General features: G+C 56.0%; 1 protein-coding gene across 19 annotated transcripts in view; it reads right to left on the minus strand.

The window, feature by feature from the left end:
* The window catches only part of SCRIB (scribble planar cell polarity protein), a 92,399-nt gene that overhangs the window by 72,903 nt on the left and 1,489 nt on the right, over positions 1 to 18,007 (minus strand). For all 19 annotated transcript variants that reach the window (XM_069882061.1, XM_069882070.1, XM_069882059.1 and 16 more), the window contains exons 2-3: positions 3,966 to 4,083; positions 3,252 to 3,330 (exon numbers count right to left, since the gene is read on the minus strand). In XM_069882061.1, the coding sequence (XP_069738162.1) occupies positions 3,252 to 3,330; positions 3,966 to 4,083 (197 nt within the window). The remainder of the gene's footprint in view (positions 1 to 3,251; positions 3,331 to 3,965; positions 4,084 to 18,007) is intronic.

An 18,007-nucleotide genomic window follows, 5' to 3' on the forward strand; every position in this document is an offset into this window, starting at 1 on the left:
TCCTGTCACTGGGCACTGGGTGGATGACACTAAGCTGGGTAGAAGCATGGATCTGCTGGCGGGTCAGGAGGCTCCAAAGGGATCTGAACAGGCTGGACCGCTGGGCTGAGAGCAACAGCATGAGGCTTAACGAGGCCAAATGCCGGGTCCTGCACGTGGGGCACAACAACCCTGAGCAGCTCCAGACTAGGAGCTGCAAGGAAGCTGGTGAGGGGGCTGGAGAACAAGAGGAGCAGCTGAGAGAGCTGGGGGTGTTCAGCCTGGAGAAGATGAGGCTGAGGGGAGACCTCATTGCTCTCTACAACTACCTGAAAGGAGGTTGTGGAGAGGAGGGAGCTGGGCTCTTCTCCCAAGGGACAGGGGACAGGACGAGAGGGAATGGCCTCAAGCTCCACCAGGGGAGGGTCAGGCTGGACAGCAGGAAACAATATTTCCCGGAAAGGGTCATTGGGCAGTGGCAGAGGCTGCCCAGGGAGGGGGTTGAGTCACCTTCCCTGGAGGGGTTTAAGGGACGGGTGGACGAGGTGCTGAGGGACATGGGTTAGTGATTGATGGGAATGGTTGGACTCGATGATCCGGTGGGTCCTTTCCAACCTGGTGATTCTGTGATTCTATGATTCTATGATTCTGTAACCCGGCCTCGAACAATTCCAGGGGCGAGCAGGGATGCTCCAGTCCCTTTATCGCCTTGGTGGCCCTTCACTGGACTCACTCCAGCAGTTCTTCCTTGTCTTCCTTGAACCAGGGAGCCCAGAACTGGACACAATACTTCAGATGCAGCCTCACTAGGGTACAGCAGAGCAGAGGGTGAGGAGAACCTCCCTCAACCTGCTGACCACACACTTCTTAATGCACCTTCTTGGCCACATGGGCACGTTCCTGGCTCATCGTCAGCTTGTCAAGCAGAAATCCCAGGTTCTTCTCTGCAGAGCTGCTTTCCAGCTACTCAGCCCCAACTTCTACTGCTGCACGGGGTTTTTTTCCTCCCTCGGCGCAGGACTTTGTAATTCCTTTTGCTGAACTTCTTCAGGTTCTTCTCTGTCCAGCTCTCCAGCCTGTCCAGGTCTCACTGGACGGCAGCACCAGCCACTCTTCCCAGCTGTGTTTTACCAGCAAAGCTGCTGAGGGTTCCCTCTGTCCTCTCATCCAGGTCATTGATGAAGAAGTTGAACAAGACTGGAGCTGGTACCGGCCCCTGGAGAGCACGACCAGACTCTGCATCGTTGATAAAACCCTCCAAGCTCTGCCATCCAGCCAGTTCTCGTGTCACCTAACTGTCCGCTCACCTAAGCCACGGATCCTACGCTCACCTGCCACGATGGTGTGGGAGACAGTGCAAAAAGACTTGCTAAAGTCACGGTAGATGACACCCACTGCACTCTCCTCATCTGACCTGGCTTCTCATACAGGATACGCCCTGTTTCCGAGACAAAGCTCCCTCACATGAAGCCACCGCACGTCCCAGCGAGCTAATGTGGCTCTACGGCACTCCAGCACGAATCCTAGACTAAAATACCTTGTGTGAGCATGGAAACCTGGAAGCAGAGGCAGCTGCCAAGAAATCTGAATGCCTGTTGAAGGATGTTCCTTCCCTGAGCCAGCGGGAGGTGCCCCTGCCCACGGCACGGGGCAGAACGGGGTGGGCTTTGAGGTCCCTTCCAACCCAAACCATTCCATGATCCCACGACACTGCAGCATTCCTAGGACCAACCAGCATCACCGCAACAGCTCCAAGGTGCAACAGAAGAGCAGGAGACCCGTGAAAAGGAGGAATCCTCTGCTGTTCCTGCAGATTTCCTGAGCCGCTGCTCACAGCTCCAGGCCGCAAACTCTAGCTAAGAACTTCTCTAGAGGTTCTGAGCACCCTGGTCCACTGGGAGGTGTTTCTACTCATGGGTTATAACCGGAAGCGCTTTGAGATCCCTTCCAACCCAAACCATTCCGTGTTTCTGTGAAGTGCTGCCTGTCCCTGTGGAGCAGGGATTCCACCGACTGAGGAGCTGGTCCCGTTCCAGCACCACAAGAGGGAAGCAGAGAGATAAATCGGTTTAATAACTCTGTTTAAGGGGCGGCTGGGGCGGTGCTGGCCCAGGAGCTCAAAGCCCTGAGCCTCTGGAGTCGGGTCAGCATCCTCAGGGAGAAAAAGGATTGATAGAGGGAGAAAAGGGACCGACGGAGGGAGAAAAGGGACCGACGGAGGGAGAAAAGGGACCGACGGAGGGAGAAAAGGGAATGATGGAGGGAGAAAAGGGACTGACGGAGAGCGAAACTGGACTGGCGGAGAGGGGAAAGGGACCGATGGAGGGAGAAAAATGATCAATGGAGGGAGAAAAGGGACCAATGGAGGGAGAAAAGGGACCAACAGAGGGAAAAAGGACCAGCAGAATCAACGAGGTGGAATGCTGGGTCCTGTTCTTGGGCCACAACTCCGTGCAGCACTCCAGGTTTGGGGAAGAGTGGCTGGAAAGCTGCCTGGAGGAGAAGAACCTGGGGTGCTGGGCAACAGCGGCTGAACAGGAGCCAGACACGGCCCAGGTGGCCAAGGACAACCTCACCCGGGCTCGGATCAGCCCCGGGGCGGCCAGCAGGAGCAGGGATGGGATCATCCCCGTGGACTCAGCACCTCGAATCCTGGGCTCAGTTTGGAGGGGGTTGGGCTGGTGGTTGGACTGGATGAGCTTGAAGGGCTTTTCCAACCTGAATGATTCCGTGATTCCATGACAGAGCAGAAAGAAGGCGAGATGGAGAGCAAAGAAGGAGGGACAGAGGAACAGAAGGGCTGAGTGAGCACAAAGAAGGACCCACCAAGCGCTAAAAGAGACCGGTGGAGCGCGAAGGAGGAGAGAACAAAGGACCCAGAGCGAGCACAGAGGGGCCGACAGCCCCGCAGGCCAGCCTCTCCCGGCTTCTCGGAAGCACCACGATCCATTCCGGATCAGACCCGGTGTTGAAAGGCTGGGCAGGGAGTCACAAACTTATTCCGAGAGGACAATAAATCCTCCCCATTTCCACCAGCGGCAACCGCACGACTACTGGCCCCTCAGTTCAAGGCACGGGCCCCGTGGAGGAGGCGGCGCCAGCTGTTTTCTGCACACAGCCAGCGTTGGCATCTGCAGGTCTCAGCAAAGCCAGGTGATCCCCAGCCTCAGCTTCACGGAAAACAATCACGAGGTGAAGACCAGGGAGAGGGAGAATGAGGAACATCAACTCCTGTTCGCAGCTGGACCCAAGGGTCGCAGGCGCCTTCCTACCTGGAGAGAGGATTCCCACTGAAGTCTGCGATTTCCAAGGATTTGCAGAACTTGATGCTCTCGGGAATTTCTGGAATGTCTGCAAAAAACACATGAAAGAAAAAAAGAGGCTTGAGGAGGGCCTGTTGTGAGGAAAAGGGGTCCCTGGGTGCTGGCGACAGCCTGACAACAAAGAGAGTACCACGTTCTCACAGCTCCAGCCCCCAAGAGATCCCTTGGCAGCTCTGGCCCAGGTTGAAAAGACCTGGAGGTGTTCAAGGTCAAGTTGGATGGGACTTGGAGCAACCAGATCCAGCGGGAGGCGTCCCCGCCTGTGGATTGGAACTGGGTGGGCTCTGAGGTCCCTTCCAGCCTGAACTATTCCATGATTCTATGAAATCTGATAAGATTTGAGGTGAATGTTGTGGTTTTGGGGAGTTTGGGGAAGGGATTTGTAGCAAAAGTCACATTTTGGGGGAGTTTGAGAGGGGTGTGAGGGAATTTAGAAGAGATCTCGGTGAGAAATGTTCTCCTGGGAGGGTGGGGAGGCCCTGGAACAGGTTGCCCAGAGAAGCCGTGGCTGCCCCATCCCTGGAGGGGTTCAAGGCCAGGTTGGATGGGGCTTGGAGGAACCGTATCCAGTGGGAGGTGTCCCTGCTCATGGCAAGGGGTGGGACTAGGTGGGCTTTGAGGTCCCTTCCAACTCAAACCGCCCCGTGACTCTGCGGTTCTCACCGTTCCGGGAGATGTCCAGTTCCACCAGCTGCATGAAGTTGGCAACCTCGGGGGGAAGCCGCTGTATTTCATTGTCGCTCAGGCCCAGCTTGCGCAGGTTCAGGAGCCGGAAGAACGGCTGCAGGAGGAGACAACAACACCGGGTCAGCAGCAGCGGGGCTGGGGAAACCCTTCTCCTCATCTTAGGGCAACCAGAGCATCCGTCCCTGGGGAGATCAGCCTTCCCTCATCACCCCTGTCCCGGAGAGACCCTCCAAGCAGGGAGAAGAACCTCAACTGAGGGCTACAGGAGACAAGAGAGGTGGTTGAGTCACCTTCCCTGGAGGGGTTTAAGGGACAGGTGGACGAGGTGCTGAGGGACATGGTTTAGTGATTGATGGGAATGGTTGGACTCGATGATCTGATGGGTCTTTTCCAACCTGGTGATTCTATGATTCTAAGGGCAGAGGAGAGCAGCAGTTACGGACCTCAGCTCAACGATTCACTTAACGTCCCTGTTATCCCACTGCTCTTCTCCCTCCCTTGGAGGACACAAGGTGGACATTCCTTGTTTTCTATAGAATCATAGAATCACCAGGTTGGAAGAGACCCACCGGATCATCGAGTCCAACCTATGGTTCACCCCAGGCATTCAACGTCTACAGAAGATGAGGATGGAAGGAGAACAGCAGTTACAGAGCTCAATTCATCGAACATCCCCGTCACCCCACCTCTCTTCTCCCTTGAAGGACACAAAGTGGATGTTCCTAAGGCTCATCCCAGCCATTCCAACACCAGCATCATGAGGAAGCCACTCATTGTGGACACAGCAGGAAGGACACGAGCAGCAGCTCCCCAGGGCCCGGGTGACAAAGAATGAGAGACAGGAAGAGAATTCCTTTCTAGGAACACAACAGACTATGAAACGTTGCCTGGAAGGGACCTCCGGAGGTCTCACGGGCCAACAACATGCACCCTCTGGCTCTGGGAACTTGGTTCTGTCCACTAGAAACAGTCAACGCCGAGATCCATCGGCCCGTCGTAGAATCATGGAATCACAGAATCCTAGAAATCCCAGGTTGGAAAAGACCCACTGGATCACCGAGCCCAACCATTCCCATCCACAGGCACCAGGAGCCTCCGCACTCTGGTGGACACCACATGCTACAATCATCAACCCAACAGATCCATCGCCGGATACGGGACAGGATGGGAACCAAGGCTGCGGTCGCCGCCGCATTTCCTGGATGGTTCCGGAGCGCCAGGAATAACAAACAAACACGGGGGCCGGTGGCTTTAAGGTGATGCTGCAGCCGGGGGACACGACCGGGGTCTGAGTGGCACAGACGAGAAATCCTGGAATCATCCTGGCCGGAAAAGCTCTCTGAGAATTTGGATAAACTGGATTGAAAAGAATTCAGATAAACCTTTAACCCAGTTTATCCGAGTTCTTTTCAATCCAGTTTATCCAAATTCTTTTCAATCCAGTTTATCTAAATTATTTTCAATCCAGTTTATCCAAGTTCTTTTCAATTAATTTTCTCTAAATTGTTTTAGTCCAGTTTCTCCAAGTTCTTTTCATTACAGTTTATCCAAATTATTTTCAACTCAGGTTATCCGAGTTCTTTTCAATCCAGTTTATCTGAATTCTTTTAAATCAGATTCTCTAAATTCTTTTAAATCCATTTTATCTAAATTATTCTAAATTCAGTTTATCTAAGATCTTTCAAATCAGTTTATCTAAATTATTTTCAACCCAGACATCTAAATTCTTTTAAAACAGTTTCTCAAAGTTATTATAAATCCAGTTTAACTAAGATCTTTTAAATCAGTTTGTCTAAGTTCTTTTCAATCCAGATTATCTAAATTCTCTTCAATCCAGATTATCTAAATTGTTTTTAATCAGTTTCTCTAAATTATTCTAAATCCAGTTTAACTGGATGTTTTAAATCAGTTTCTCCAAGTTCTTTTCAATCCAGTTTATCCAAGATGTTTTCCATCCAGTTTCTCTAAATTGCTTTTAATGCAGATTATCTAAATTCCTTTCAATCCAGTTTCTCCGGGTCCTTTTCACTCCGGTTTGTCTCCCTTGGAAGGGAAGTGGGTGAAAGTGTCCGTGACAACAAAACCCGGGCGGGCGCGGAGGTCGCGGCCCGGAGCCGCTATTGTTTCCTCCGTCCTTCTCCTAATTTTAGAAGACAAGGAAATTCCTGGCCAGACGCCGCGGTGGAGCCCGAGCTGGAAAACAACAAAGGGGATGGAACATCCCCAGCCCGGACTCCAGCGCTTCTGCCCCTTCCAAGGAACCTTCTAGAAGGAACTGGCGTGAATTTGATTACTGGGAAGCGTTTACTGATCCGAAAAGGTTCACAGGCCCGTGGGGCAACCTGGCAGCTGCGAGCACGGGCTCCGGGTTTGCCTGCGGCTGGATTTTACCTCCTTAGCTGGGCCACCAAAAACAATGGTCATTAAGGTCCCTCCAACCCAAATAATTCCACGATTCCGTGATCTTTAAGGTCCCTTCCAACCCAAACCACTCCACGATTCCACAGTCTTTAAGGTCCCTTCCAACCCAAACCATTCCATGACCTTTAAGGTCCCTCCAAATCCAAACCATTCCAAAATTCCACAATCTTTAAGGTCCTTTCCAACCCAAACCATTCCACAATTCCATGATCTTTAAGGTCCCTTCCAACCCAAACCATTCCACAATTCCACAATCTTTAAGGTCCTTTCCAACCCAAACTATTCCACCATTCCATGACCTTTAAGGTCCCTTCCAACACAAACCATTCCACAATTCTATGATCTTTAAGGTCCTTTCCAACGCAAACCATTCCATGATCTTTAAGGTTCCTTCCAACCCAAACCATTCCATGATTCCACGATCTTTAAGGCCCCTTCCAACCCAAACCATTCCATGATTCCATGATCTTTAAGGTTCCTCCCAACCCAAATCATTCCAGCATTCCACGAGTCGCACCTCCAACGGCCACAACGCCGCAGCCAGGCTGCGCGAGAGTTTCGTTTGAGTCGCAGGGAATGGGGAATTCCTTATTTTAAAATTCTTACTGCAGCTGAAACTGAAAACTGAAGGAAAATCTCTTCAGGGAGGGGTAATTATCCCTTGTTGTAATTAATTGAAACGGTTTCATAGAGCAGGCTAGAGTCACAAATCCAGCATGATGCTGAACGTCTCTATCGAGGCGGAGCAGATGCAACAGTGAGATTTGCAGAATATCAGCAAAAGCAATTAAGAACCATCAGCAATTAAAGAACCAGGCTGCCCAGGGCGGTGGTGGAGTCCCCATCCCTGGAGAGATTTAAAAGCTGGGCAGATGAGGTGCTCAGGGACGGTTTAGAAGAAGACAGGAATGGTTGGACTTGATGATCTCAAAGGTCACCTCCAACTGGATCAGGGGCTCCAAGCTCCATCCAACCTGGTCCTGAACCCCTCCAGGGATGGGGTGGCCACCACTGCTCTGGGCAATGTGGGCCAGGGTCTCCCCACCCTCCCAGAAGAACATTTCTCCCCAAGATCTCATCCCAATCTCTCCTCTTCCAGCTCAAGACCGTTCCCCTCGCCCTCTCCCTGCACTCCAGAGCCCCTCGCCAGCTTTCCTGGAACCCCTTTCCCTACTGGAATCTGCTCTAAGGTCTCCTTGGAGTCTTCTCCAGGCTGGACAACCCCAACTCTCCCAGCCTGTCCTTATACAGGAGGTTCTCCAGCCCTCAGATCATCCCCGTGGCCTCCTCTGGCCTCACTCCAACAGCTCCATCTCCCTCTTATGTTGAGGATTCCAGAACTGGACACAGTTCTCCAGATGAGCTCTCCCGTATGAGGACAGGCTGAGAGAGTTGGGGTTGTTCAGCGTGGAGAAGAGAAGGCTTCGAGGAGATCTTAGAGTTAATTTCCAGTACCTGAAGGGGCTCCAGGAAAGCTGGGGAGGGACTGTTCACAAAGACTTAGAGGGATAGGACAAGGGGGAACAGGGATAAACTAGAGAGGGGCAGAGTTAGACTGGACATGAGGACGAATTTCTTCATGATGAGAGTGGGGAGGCCCTGGCCCAGGTTGCCCAGGGAAGCTGTGGCTGCCCCATCCCCGGAGGGGTTCCAGGTCAGGTTGGATGGGGCTTGGAGCCCCTGATCCAGTGGGAGGTGGAACTGGGTGACCTTTATGTTCCCTTCCAACCCAAACAATTCTACGATTCTATGATTTTCTGGAAGTGTTGGCTGCAGATCGGTGTCACCACCGGGAGAGCCCAAACCGCCAGCACCACACAGGGCAAGGGACGCCAGCTCCAAGGGGAACATCACGGCCAGGCAAGCAGGGAGCTGCCTGCGCCGCGCTTGGGAAGCTTCCAGCAGCACCCTGCGGATTTCTCCGTGGTTACCCGGCAAAACAACAACAGGCTCGGCCGGTTTGGGAAAACAAGAAACTCCGGTAGCGGCAAACGCGGCTCCGGCTGCCAGGTTCACCTCATTCCCGTGTGGTGAGGAAGCCCTGAGCTCCACAAACCAACGATGTGGCTCACAGAGTTGGGACACGTTCCGCATGGATAACGCAAGGATGCCCAACACTCAGTGTCGCAAAGCTTCTCACCCACCAAGATCCAAGGCACAGAATCCCCTGATCCCACAATCCCAGTATGTGAAGAGTTTTGCCGGCACTCAATCCATGAGCCATGTCAGCCCGAGGCTCCGACGGGCCCTGCCTGGGAAAGCAAAGCGAATCCAGCACGGAGGAGACACTCGCGTGATTCAGAAACGAGCTCCTGGCTCCACACTAGCCAGCAGATACGAGGTCGCATCCCAGAAACCACCCGTGTCCTTGGCTGCGTCCCGAGTCGTGGGACCAGCAGGGCGGGAGGGGATTCCAACCCTCTGCTTCACTCCATGAGACCCAACCTGGTGTCCTGTATCCCGGTCCGAGTCCTCAGCACAGCTCGGATGGGGCTTGGAGCCCGGGATCCGGTGGGAGACGTCCCTGCCCGTGGCAGGGGGGTTAGAATGTGATGGGCTTTGAGGTCCCTTCCAAATGAACCCATTCCATGAAGTGCACAAAACCTTCCTGCTTCCACAGCTCACACAGGGTGTTCCCAAGCTCTGCTCAGCAAGGATCAATGTCCCAAACATCTCCTGTTCTCCAAAAAAAACCCATGACAGCACGAGATTCCCCTGAGACTAAAGCCCAGAGCCAGAGGGGTTTGGAATACCTGGAAGGAATCATATAATCACTTGGTTGGAAAAGACCTTTGGGATCATCTAGTCCAACCGTACACGCCCACTGCTGGGTGCTGCTCCCAAGGAACAGATGATGGGATGAGAGGGAACAGCCTCCAGTTGCACCAGGGGAGGGTTAGACTGGATATTGGGAACAACTCCTTCCAGGAAAGGGTTTCAGTTGGGCTGAAGGGTGGACTGGATGAGCTTGGAAAGCTTTTCCAACCTCAGTGATTCCATGATTCCATCACCAGAGGGTTTGACTGCAGCGACGGATCCCACCACCAGCGCCTGCTGCTTTCCTTCTCCTCCAACACCGCCCGAGGGGATCCAAGGCAGAGGCTTGGCTGCCCTTTCCCACCTCGGAAGGGGCAGTGCTAAGGACAGGGCCTCCTTACATCTCATTATTCCCAAGAGAGCTCCGGGTCCAGCCACCCAACCCAGCTGTAATTACCACGCGGTGAGACAGGGAGGCAATTCCAGTTCTCCCAGTGATTCAGCAGTGAGGGGAGGGCCTGGCTTCCCACGCTGCCAGAGCCCGGCTGGCCGCAGCAGCGCTCCACGTTCATCCCCGGCCACAGGGAAGGTACAGGATGGACACCATGGAACACCGGAGTGTGGTGGCTCCGCCGAGCACTCCCAGCAAAACCAGATCCCGTATTTGAGCCTCACGTTTCCTTCACATCATCCTGGTGAAACGGGGTTGGAACGTCAGCTGAACATGTGCCAGCAGTGGTCCAGGATCAGATCAGCCACGGTGTGGCCAGCAGGAGACAGGCAGAGACCATCCCCTTGCACTCAGCACCTCGAATCCTGGGCTCAGTTCTGATCCCCTCACTCCAAGAAAGACCTGGAGGGGCTGGAGTGTGTCTGGAGAAGGGAACAGGGCTGGGAAGGGTCTGGAGAGCAGGGGTTGTGGGAGCGGTGAGGGACCTGGGGCTGCTGGAGAAGAGGAGGCTGAGGGGAGACCTCCTGGCTCTGCGCAGCTCTGAGAAGAGGTTGTGGTGAGGTGAGAATTGGTCTCTTCCAAGAAAACAGGCGATGGACAAGAGGGAATGGCTTCCAGCTGGAGCACGGGAGAGTTAGACTGGAGACTGGGAACGATTCCTTCATGGAAAGAGCCCCCAGCCCTGCTGGGGTTTGGATCCACATGGATGTGGCTCTTGGGACCAGGGCTCTGGCAGCACGGGGAGTTGGGCTGGCGGTTGGACTGGATGAGCTTGGAAGGCTTTTCCAACCTGAATGATTCCATGACATCCCAAGAGCTGCCCACGGAGGGGGTGGAGGCTCAGCCACGGCTCCTCCTGTCCGTCTGTTCAGCCTTGGAGCTGGGATCCTGAAGCCCGCGCTGGGCAGCATCTCCGGAGCCACGAACTCACGGCACCGTCCCTCTCCAAGGAGACACAACCCGAGCCGTACACACTCCTCGAAGAGCCAGACTGAAGACAAAGAACGTCTCCACCGGACACTCAGTGGGGACAACGGAGCTATGGAGGCAGCGGTCACCATGGGGAACCTGGGTGCCACACGAGGATCCAGCAGCTGCTACTCACAGCCAGGCATTCCTTGAGAAATTCCTGCTGCCACCTGGAGACTCCGGCTCAGCCACCGGAGAGCAAAGCACAGGGGAACAGGCCCTGGATGCAGACACTCCGGCCAGCACAGACACGAGAGGGATCTTCCCAAATCACTGACTCCAACAGGAGCGGTTTCATTCCCCGCTCCCTGCAGCGCTTCCCACTGACCCTAAGCAGGCTTCAGTTCTCCTGGCCACAAGCACACAACCACGATGAGCTGAACACCAGCAAAACCCACAGCCTGGAAGCAGAGCCCTGCACAGGGACACGAGCGGCTCCACGTCCCCACAGCCTGGAAGCAGAGCCCTGCACAGGGACACGAGCGGCTCCACGTCCCCACAGCCTGGAGCCAAGGAGCAGAGTGGCTCCACAGGGACACAAACAGCTCCATGTCCCTGCAGCCCAGAGCTGGGGACACGAGTGGCTCCACGTCCCCACAGCCTACAGCCAAGGAGCAGAGCAGCTCCACAGGGAGAAGAGACGTTCTATGTACCCAAAACGCGGAGTCAAGGAGCAGAGTGGCTCCACAAGGACACAAGCAGCTCCACGTCCCCACAGCCCAGAGCTGGGGACACGAGCGGCTCTACATCCCCACAGCCCAGACGGATTTCCAACTATTCATGCCCCATATTGGGCCCTGAGGAATGCCTCTCCAACACCTGAAGAACCCCAGCGTCAGGAGTGCATTCCAGCTCAGACAAAGCCAAGGCCCGCCAGCTGCTCTGTCGCAGGACTGCGGAACGCCGCTCCCTCGGCCGGACACGGCAGCTGCTCCCGGCAGAGCCCGCGAGGAGCCGAGCGCAGCCTCTGCGCCCATGAAAGGACAGAGCAGTTTGGGGCAGGAGAAGGGGATCCCCACACCGGAATTAGATCCTGACGCCACAGTAAAACGCCTCACGGTCTCACCAGTGCCAAGTACAAAGGGAGAATAACCTCCCTGGACCTGCTGGCCACGCTGTATCTGATCCGAGCCAAGATGCCATTGGCCTTCTTGGCCACCTGGGCCACTGCTGGCTCATGTTCAGTCACTGCCAACCAGCTCTGGGAAGGAGGCTGGAGCCAGGTGGGGGTCGGGCTCCGCTCCCCAGGAACAAGCAATGAGAGCAAACAGGCCCCTGTTGTGCTGGGGGAGTTTAGATTGGATATTGGGAACGACTCCTTCATGGAAAGAGCGGTGAAGCTGTGGCTGAGGCTGCCCAGAGCAGGGGGGACTCCCCAGCCCTGCAGGGGTTCAGAAACCATGTGGTCGTTACACTTGGGGACAGGGTTTGGTTGTCAGGGTGGGGTTGGGCTGGATGAAAGGGCTTTTCCAACCTTAGAGATTCCATAATATCACCTCCACGGTCCTCCTCCCTGTTTGCGTGTCCAGGATCCGTATGGCCAAGGGTTTATCAGCCACTTCCCCACAGCTGAGCCCACCCTGAGCGACTGCCGCTCCGGCACAAATCCCGAAGGCCCCAGGTCACCAGGATTTACAGGACAAGGTTACAGCACAGAGGAGGATGCGGGCGCGACGCCTGCTTTTATCCCAGCTCCTGGGCAGCAGCACATCCAGGACACACGGCTTTTGGAGAAAGAAAACCACATCCACTTGCGCACATCAACTCCAACGGAAGGATCAGAGAGGCTGCCAGCTCCACACGCAGCTCTCCATCAATCCAGTGAAACCAGTTTCCCAGCCGGCTTTGTTAACCAAAGGCAGTCGGCAGCTCCGCCAAATCCCAAGCGAAGGTGCCCACCACACGCCCCAGCCCCGATGGCACCGGAGCCGGCTCAGGCTCATCCTGGCACGGAGAACGTCCAGGAGCCCAGGAGACGACTCCACTGCCCCGACTTTCCCAGGGAAGGGCTCTTAGCATGGAGAGATTAAAGGAGCGGCTTTACCGCTCCATGGAAGTAAACAAGACCCAAGATCCTCCTTGCCAGGCCCCAGATGCCAGGAAATTAAAAGCTGCTCTTAATTAGCTTTGCGCGGCCCCACCTCGCCTTGGGAAAGTGACACACGCGGCTCTCGGGCTTCGCTCGGCTCCGGCCAAAGGACACAGACGCTCCTGCCCTGGCCTATCGGCAGCTGAGCAGGAGGAGTTGATGCACCCGGATGGCTCCCATCAGAATGGCCGGGATGCAGCGAGCAGCCAGCCCGAGCAGGGAGGAATCCACTCGGACGCGAGGGTTTCCCTCCCTGCTGCTCCGGCAAGGAGTCCCTCTCTTCACCTTCCCACTAACAGCTCACCAGGCGGGAGGAAAACCAGTTTCCTGCACTGGGCCCAGTTTGTCATGGGAGCTTTGGGAAGGGAAGAGCAGCACAGAGATGCTGTGGCCCTTCCATGATCCGAATGCACCAAAACCAGCTTGTGACGCTCTCCTTCCTCTCCTCTCCGGTGATCCCCTCCCTCAACACCTTCCAGGGGTTCCTTCCGTGCGCTCCCATCGCTCCCGCTGCCTCCCCAGCGCCTGTTCCCAGTTCCAAGTCCCTGCTCAGCTCCACCCTCCGACACCAGGTCCAACAGGTCGGCTGCTCCAAGTTTTCTACCAACGTCTTCCTTTGGCCTCTCCGCACTCCCAACCTCCGAAATCCCCGGAGCCCCAGGATCCCTGCTGATCCCGCTGTGCTCCCAGGCTCTGACAGCTCGCCTGCCACCCCCAAATTCCTCCTGTGGATTCCAGATAGTGTTCCTTCCTCTCCGGCACAACGGCGCCTCTGGAGTGCCCATGGATTGCAGGGTAAGTGTCTCAGGTGAATTCCCTGCCCATAACAGAGGGATTTAGATCCCTGAAACCTGCATCCCAAGCCGAAGGAGCCCTGTCCTCCCGCTGCCGTGCACGCTCAGCTCCGCAGAACCCACCGCCTGCGCGCCAGGCAGAGCCGAAGGCGGCACCGAGTGAGGGAATTCCTTCTCTGGAATTCAGACATGTAGAGCAGTGGGACCCCATTAAACAGAATTCATCGTCTTCCAATAATCCCCACTGCATCACCGCGGCAGCAAACCCCGATTCCATGATCCCAATCCCCACAATGAGCCGGCGGATGCTTCCAACCCCGATGGTAGCACCGACACCACAACGAAAAACTGGGATCAAACAAGCACAGTTCCAAGCGGGACAAGCGAAAGAGTGGAGAGAGGAGCACCACGGGCATTTCCTGCCGCAGCTGGGAAGGGAGAGCTCGGGAGGGCAGCCGAGCTGCTCCGAAATGCCAGGAGGCAGGTGGATCATCTGATTGGAGCAAGGGCAGAAGCTGGGAAGGGGCCTGGGAAGCTCTGGTACAGCAGATGATGGTGCTGTGGAGAGCTGTCCGTGTTTCCGGACTCTGGAGTGAGCAGAATGAAGGCAGAGGTGACTCGGTCATGGGCGCTAGGTGAGAAATCCCACCAAGAGGAGCCCGATGGAGCCAGCTTTTCAAAGGAAGCTGTTTGCCATCTGCAAAATGAGAGGCCCCTTCCCAAAGCTGGCTGCTCCTCCACTCTTTGGCTTCAGGAACCACCTCCACATGGGACACTTTCCCAAAAATCCTGCCTGAGCCCTTAGAAACAAACTCTCTCTGGTCACGCTTCCTACTGAAGTCTGCAGATGCTCCCTTGCTCATGTTTTTCCAACCGATCCACACTAGATACTCCCCGCTCCGGCCCCACACACCCCTCAGCAGCCGCGAAATCCTTCGTCCAAGGAACAGACACGCTCAGGGAGATGAGGATGCTCACCCTTCCTGCTCGCTGCATTCCCACCACACACAAATCTTCCTCCCTGCATCTCCCACAGGAGACACGCTTCCATAAAGCGCTTCTCAACCGGAGAGCATTGCGGAATCAGGGAATGGTTTAGATTAGATGGGACCTGAAAGCCCATCCAGTTCCACTACAGAGACAACTCCCACTGGATCCGGTTGCTCCAACCTGGCCTTCAGCCCCTCCAGGGATGGGGCAGCCACCACTGCTCTGGGCAAGAATGTTTCTCCCTAAAATCTCATCCCAATCTCCCTTCTTTCAGCTCAAAACCATTCCCCTCATCCTATCCCTGCACTCCCTGATCCAGAGCCCCTCTCCAGATTTCCTGGAGCCCCTTGACCACATCCCTTCCAAGACCTGAACCCAAACTATCTGGGCCCTCTTATTTTCCCAACCATTCCTTGCTGGAGACGTTGGAAAACGTGGGGGCCCTCGGACATCAGAGGGGGAACCAGGGCAGGGCAGGGCGAGAGCCACGATGCTCCCACCTGGACAGACAGACGCCTGGAGTTACCCAACCCGTTCCCAAAGGCAGGTTCTCGCGGTGACAAAAGGAAGGAGACGCAGCGCTCCGGACAAACATGGAGCACCTTCGCTCACAGGCAGGATTGCACCTGCCTGATCCATAAAACATGAGGTCAGGATTTGCATTCCCAGTCCTGCGGATGCTCCTCCAAAGCCAGCTGAGCCCCAGGAACACGGAGCAGGGCTGCGGCTCCTCAGCAGGACCTGAAGGAGTGCAGCGGCACCGGGATCAGCAGGTTCCCTGCAGGAATGTCACAACTCTGCTCCTCTGCAGGAGATCCGTGCTCATCCCTAAGCCCGAGCCTACCTACAACACCCACTTCCCAGAATTTTGAGGAATATCCCTGCCTCAAACGTCCCTGGGTGCCCAGCTACGCAACGGAAGCGCTGACCGACCTCGTACCGGTGTCCCCGTCCCCAAGCCAGGCGCCCGCGCTGCCGAGTCCCGGCTCACCGCAACTCACGGGCGGATGAGCAGGAAAAACGGAGAGAAGGGAAAAACACCAGAGACCTCAGGAGACCAAGCAGCCACCACTTCCAATCATAAGTTTCACAGTTTCACCAGATCCACCCCAATTATCGCGGCCCAAATCGACCCAAGGTTTCGGGTCACGTTGGGTTCTGCCCAGATTTCACAGCCAATTTCACGCAGCCCTCATAACGCCAAGAAAAAGTGGATTTTAATTAAAAGCTTGGTCTGTTTTTACCAACTCTCCTGCTCTCTCCAGCTGAAGGAACGCTTAAGTAACTCTAAAACTGGTTCAGATTCCACAGGGGAAGCGTGGTGAAGCTTCCTCTGGAACATCCGACAGCCCAGGGAGGCTCGAGGTCTCGTCTCGGTCTTGAGTGGCAGCTTCAAACTTCATCCCCGCATGAAATGCCCTGAGCTCTGACCACCCGGAATAGGGAGATTCCCATGACAGGTTGCAGGGACACAGCCGGCATCAGCCCTGGGGAGAAGGACTTGGGTGCTGGGGGAGGAGAAGCTCCACAGGAGCCACCAACGTGCACTCCCAGCCCAGAAACCACCCGTGTCCTGGGCTGCACCCAAAGCCGTGGGAGCAGCAGGGAGGGAGGGGATCCTGCCCCTCTGCTCCGCTCAGGGAGACCCAACCCAGACCCCGAGTCCAGCTCTGGAATCCTCGGCACAGGGAGGACTCGGAGCTGCTGGAGCGAGGCCAGAGGAGGCCACAGGGATGATCCGAGGGCTGGAGAACCTCGCGTACGAGAACAGGCTGGGAGAGTTGGGATTGTTCAGCCTGGAGAAAGAGACCTCAAAGCGGCTTCCAGTATGGAAAGGGGTCTCCAGGAAAGCTGGGGAGGAGCTCTGGATCAGGGAGTGGAAGGGTAGGACAAGAGGAATAGTTTTGAGCTGAAAGAGGGGAGATTGAGATGAGATCTTGGGGACAAATGTTCTCCTGGGAGAGTGAGGAGACCCTGGCCCAAGCTGCCCAGAGAAGCTGTGGCTGCCCCATCCCTGGAGGGGTTCAAGGCGAGGCTGAATGGGGCTTGGAGCCCCTGATCCCGTGGGAGGTGTCCCTGCCCGTGACAGGGGGTGGAACTGGGTGGGCTTTGGGGTCCCTTCCAACCCAAACCATTCCACAATTCCAAGAGAAGCATCTCCATACCGGTTCCTGCCCACCGGGACTGCAGGGCTCCAACACCGGAGCTTATGGCATCCCAGGCTCCTGCCTCATGGAATCAAAGCCTTTGGAGCCTGATGCGGCGGCCAAGCGGCTTCCAATGTGGAACTGTGGAAGCGTTCGCAAACACCGGCTGGAGCCCCAGCCCGTGGCTACAAACCACCCATCGCAATGGGAACAAACTCATTGGCACCCGGCACGGGTCAAACCGGAGCTTCCATGTTCCATGTGCCCGGCTGAGCGGCGCTGGCAGGACAGAGCATTGGGGTGCAGGGATTCTCCTTCACCGGCAGCCAAACCCTCTCACCAGGCAGCCAGAGCCCTCGCCGGGCAGCCCAGAGCCCTCGCCTCATCCCAGGCTCTGGCTGCCACCCCTCTCCCTCCTGGACCCCCTGAACCATGGATATCCAGTCCCCCCACCTGTCCGAGACGTGCTGGGAGGAACTGGTTACCAGTACAGGTACCGGTACCAGTGCCTCCTGATGGGGTCCAGGTTACTGGCACCAGTGCCTCCCAGTGGGGTTGCTGCTACTGGTACCGACGCCCTTCCCGTGGGTTCCCGGTTACCAGTGCCTGCGCCTCCCCACAATCCCAGGTTACCAGTTCCTTCACAGCAGGATCCCAGGTTACTGGCATCTCCCTGTGTTCCCAGTTACTGGTGCCCTCCTGGTGGGCTTACTAGTCACCAGTACCAGTGCCTTCCTGTGTTCTGAGGCTCCCAGCACCTCCCCACGATCCCAGGTTACCAGTTCCCTCCCAGCGGGATCCCAGGTTACCGGTGACCTCCTGGAGAGGTTACTGGTCACCAGCACCAGCGCCTTCCTGTGTTCTGAGGTTCCCAGTGCCTCCCCATGCTCCCAGGTTCCTGGTGCCTCCCTGCTGGGTGCTGGTGCCTTTCCACGTTCCGAGGTTCCCAGTGCTCTCCCAACGGCATCCTCAGTTACTGGTGCCTCCCTGTGATCTTGCGTTACTGGTGCCCTTCTCGCAAGGTCCCAGTTATCAGTGCCCGTATCTCCCCGCAATCCCAGCTTCCTGGTGCCCTCCTGATGGGATCCCGGGTTCCCGGTGCCGGTGTCTGTATCTCCCCACAATCCCAGGTTCCTGGTGCTTGTATCTCCCCATGATCCTGGGTTTCCAGTAACCTCCTGATGGGATCCCAGGTTCCTGGTCCCTGTATCTCCCCGCAATCCTGGGTTCCTGATAACCTCCTGATGGGATCTCGGGTTCCCGGTCCCTGTATCTCCTTGTGATCCCAGGTTCTTGACACCCTCCTGATGGCATCCCCGGTTCTCGGTACCTGTATCTCCCTGCGATCCCAGGTTCCCGGTACCCTACTAATGGGATCCTGGGTTCCTGGCCCCTGTATC

Source organism: Phaenicophaeus curvirostris, unplaced genomic scaffold (genome assembly GCF_032191515.1).
Source record: "Phaenicophaeus curvirostris isolate KB17595 unplaced genomic scaffold, BPBGC_Pcur_1.0 scaffold_75, whole genome shotgun sequence".
In the NCBI taxonomy this organism is placed as follows: domain Eukaryota; kingdom Metazoa; phylum Chordata; class Aves; order Cuculiformes; family Cuculidae; genus Phaenicophaeus; species Phaenicophaeus curvirostris.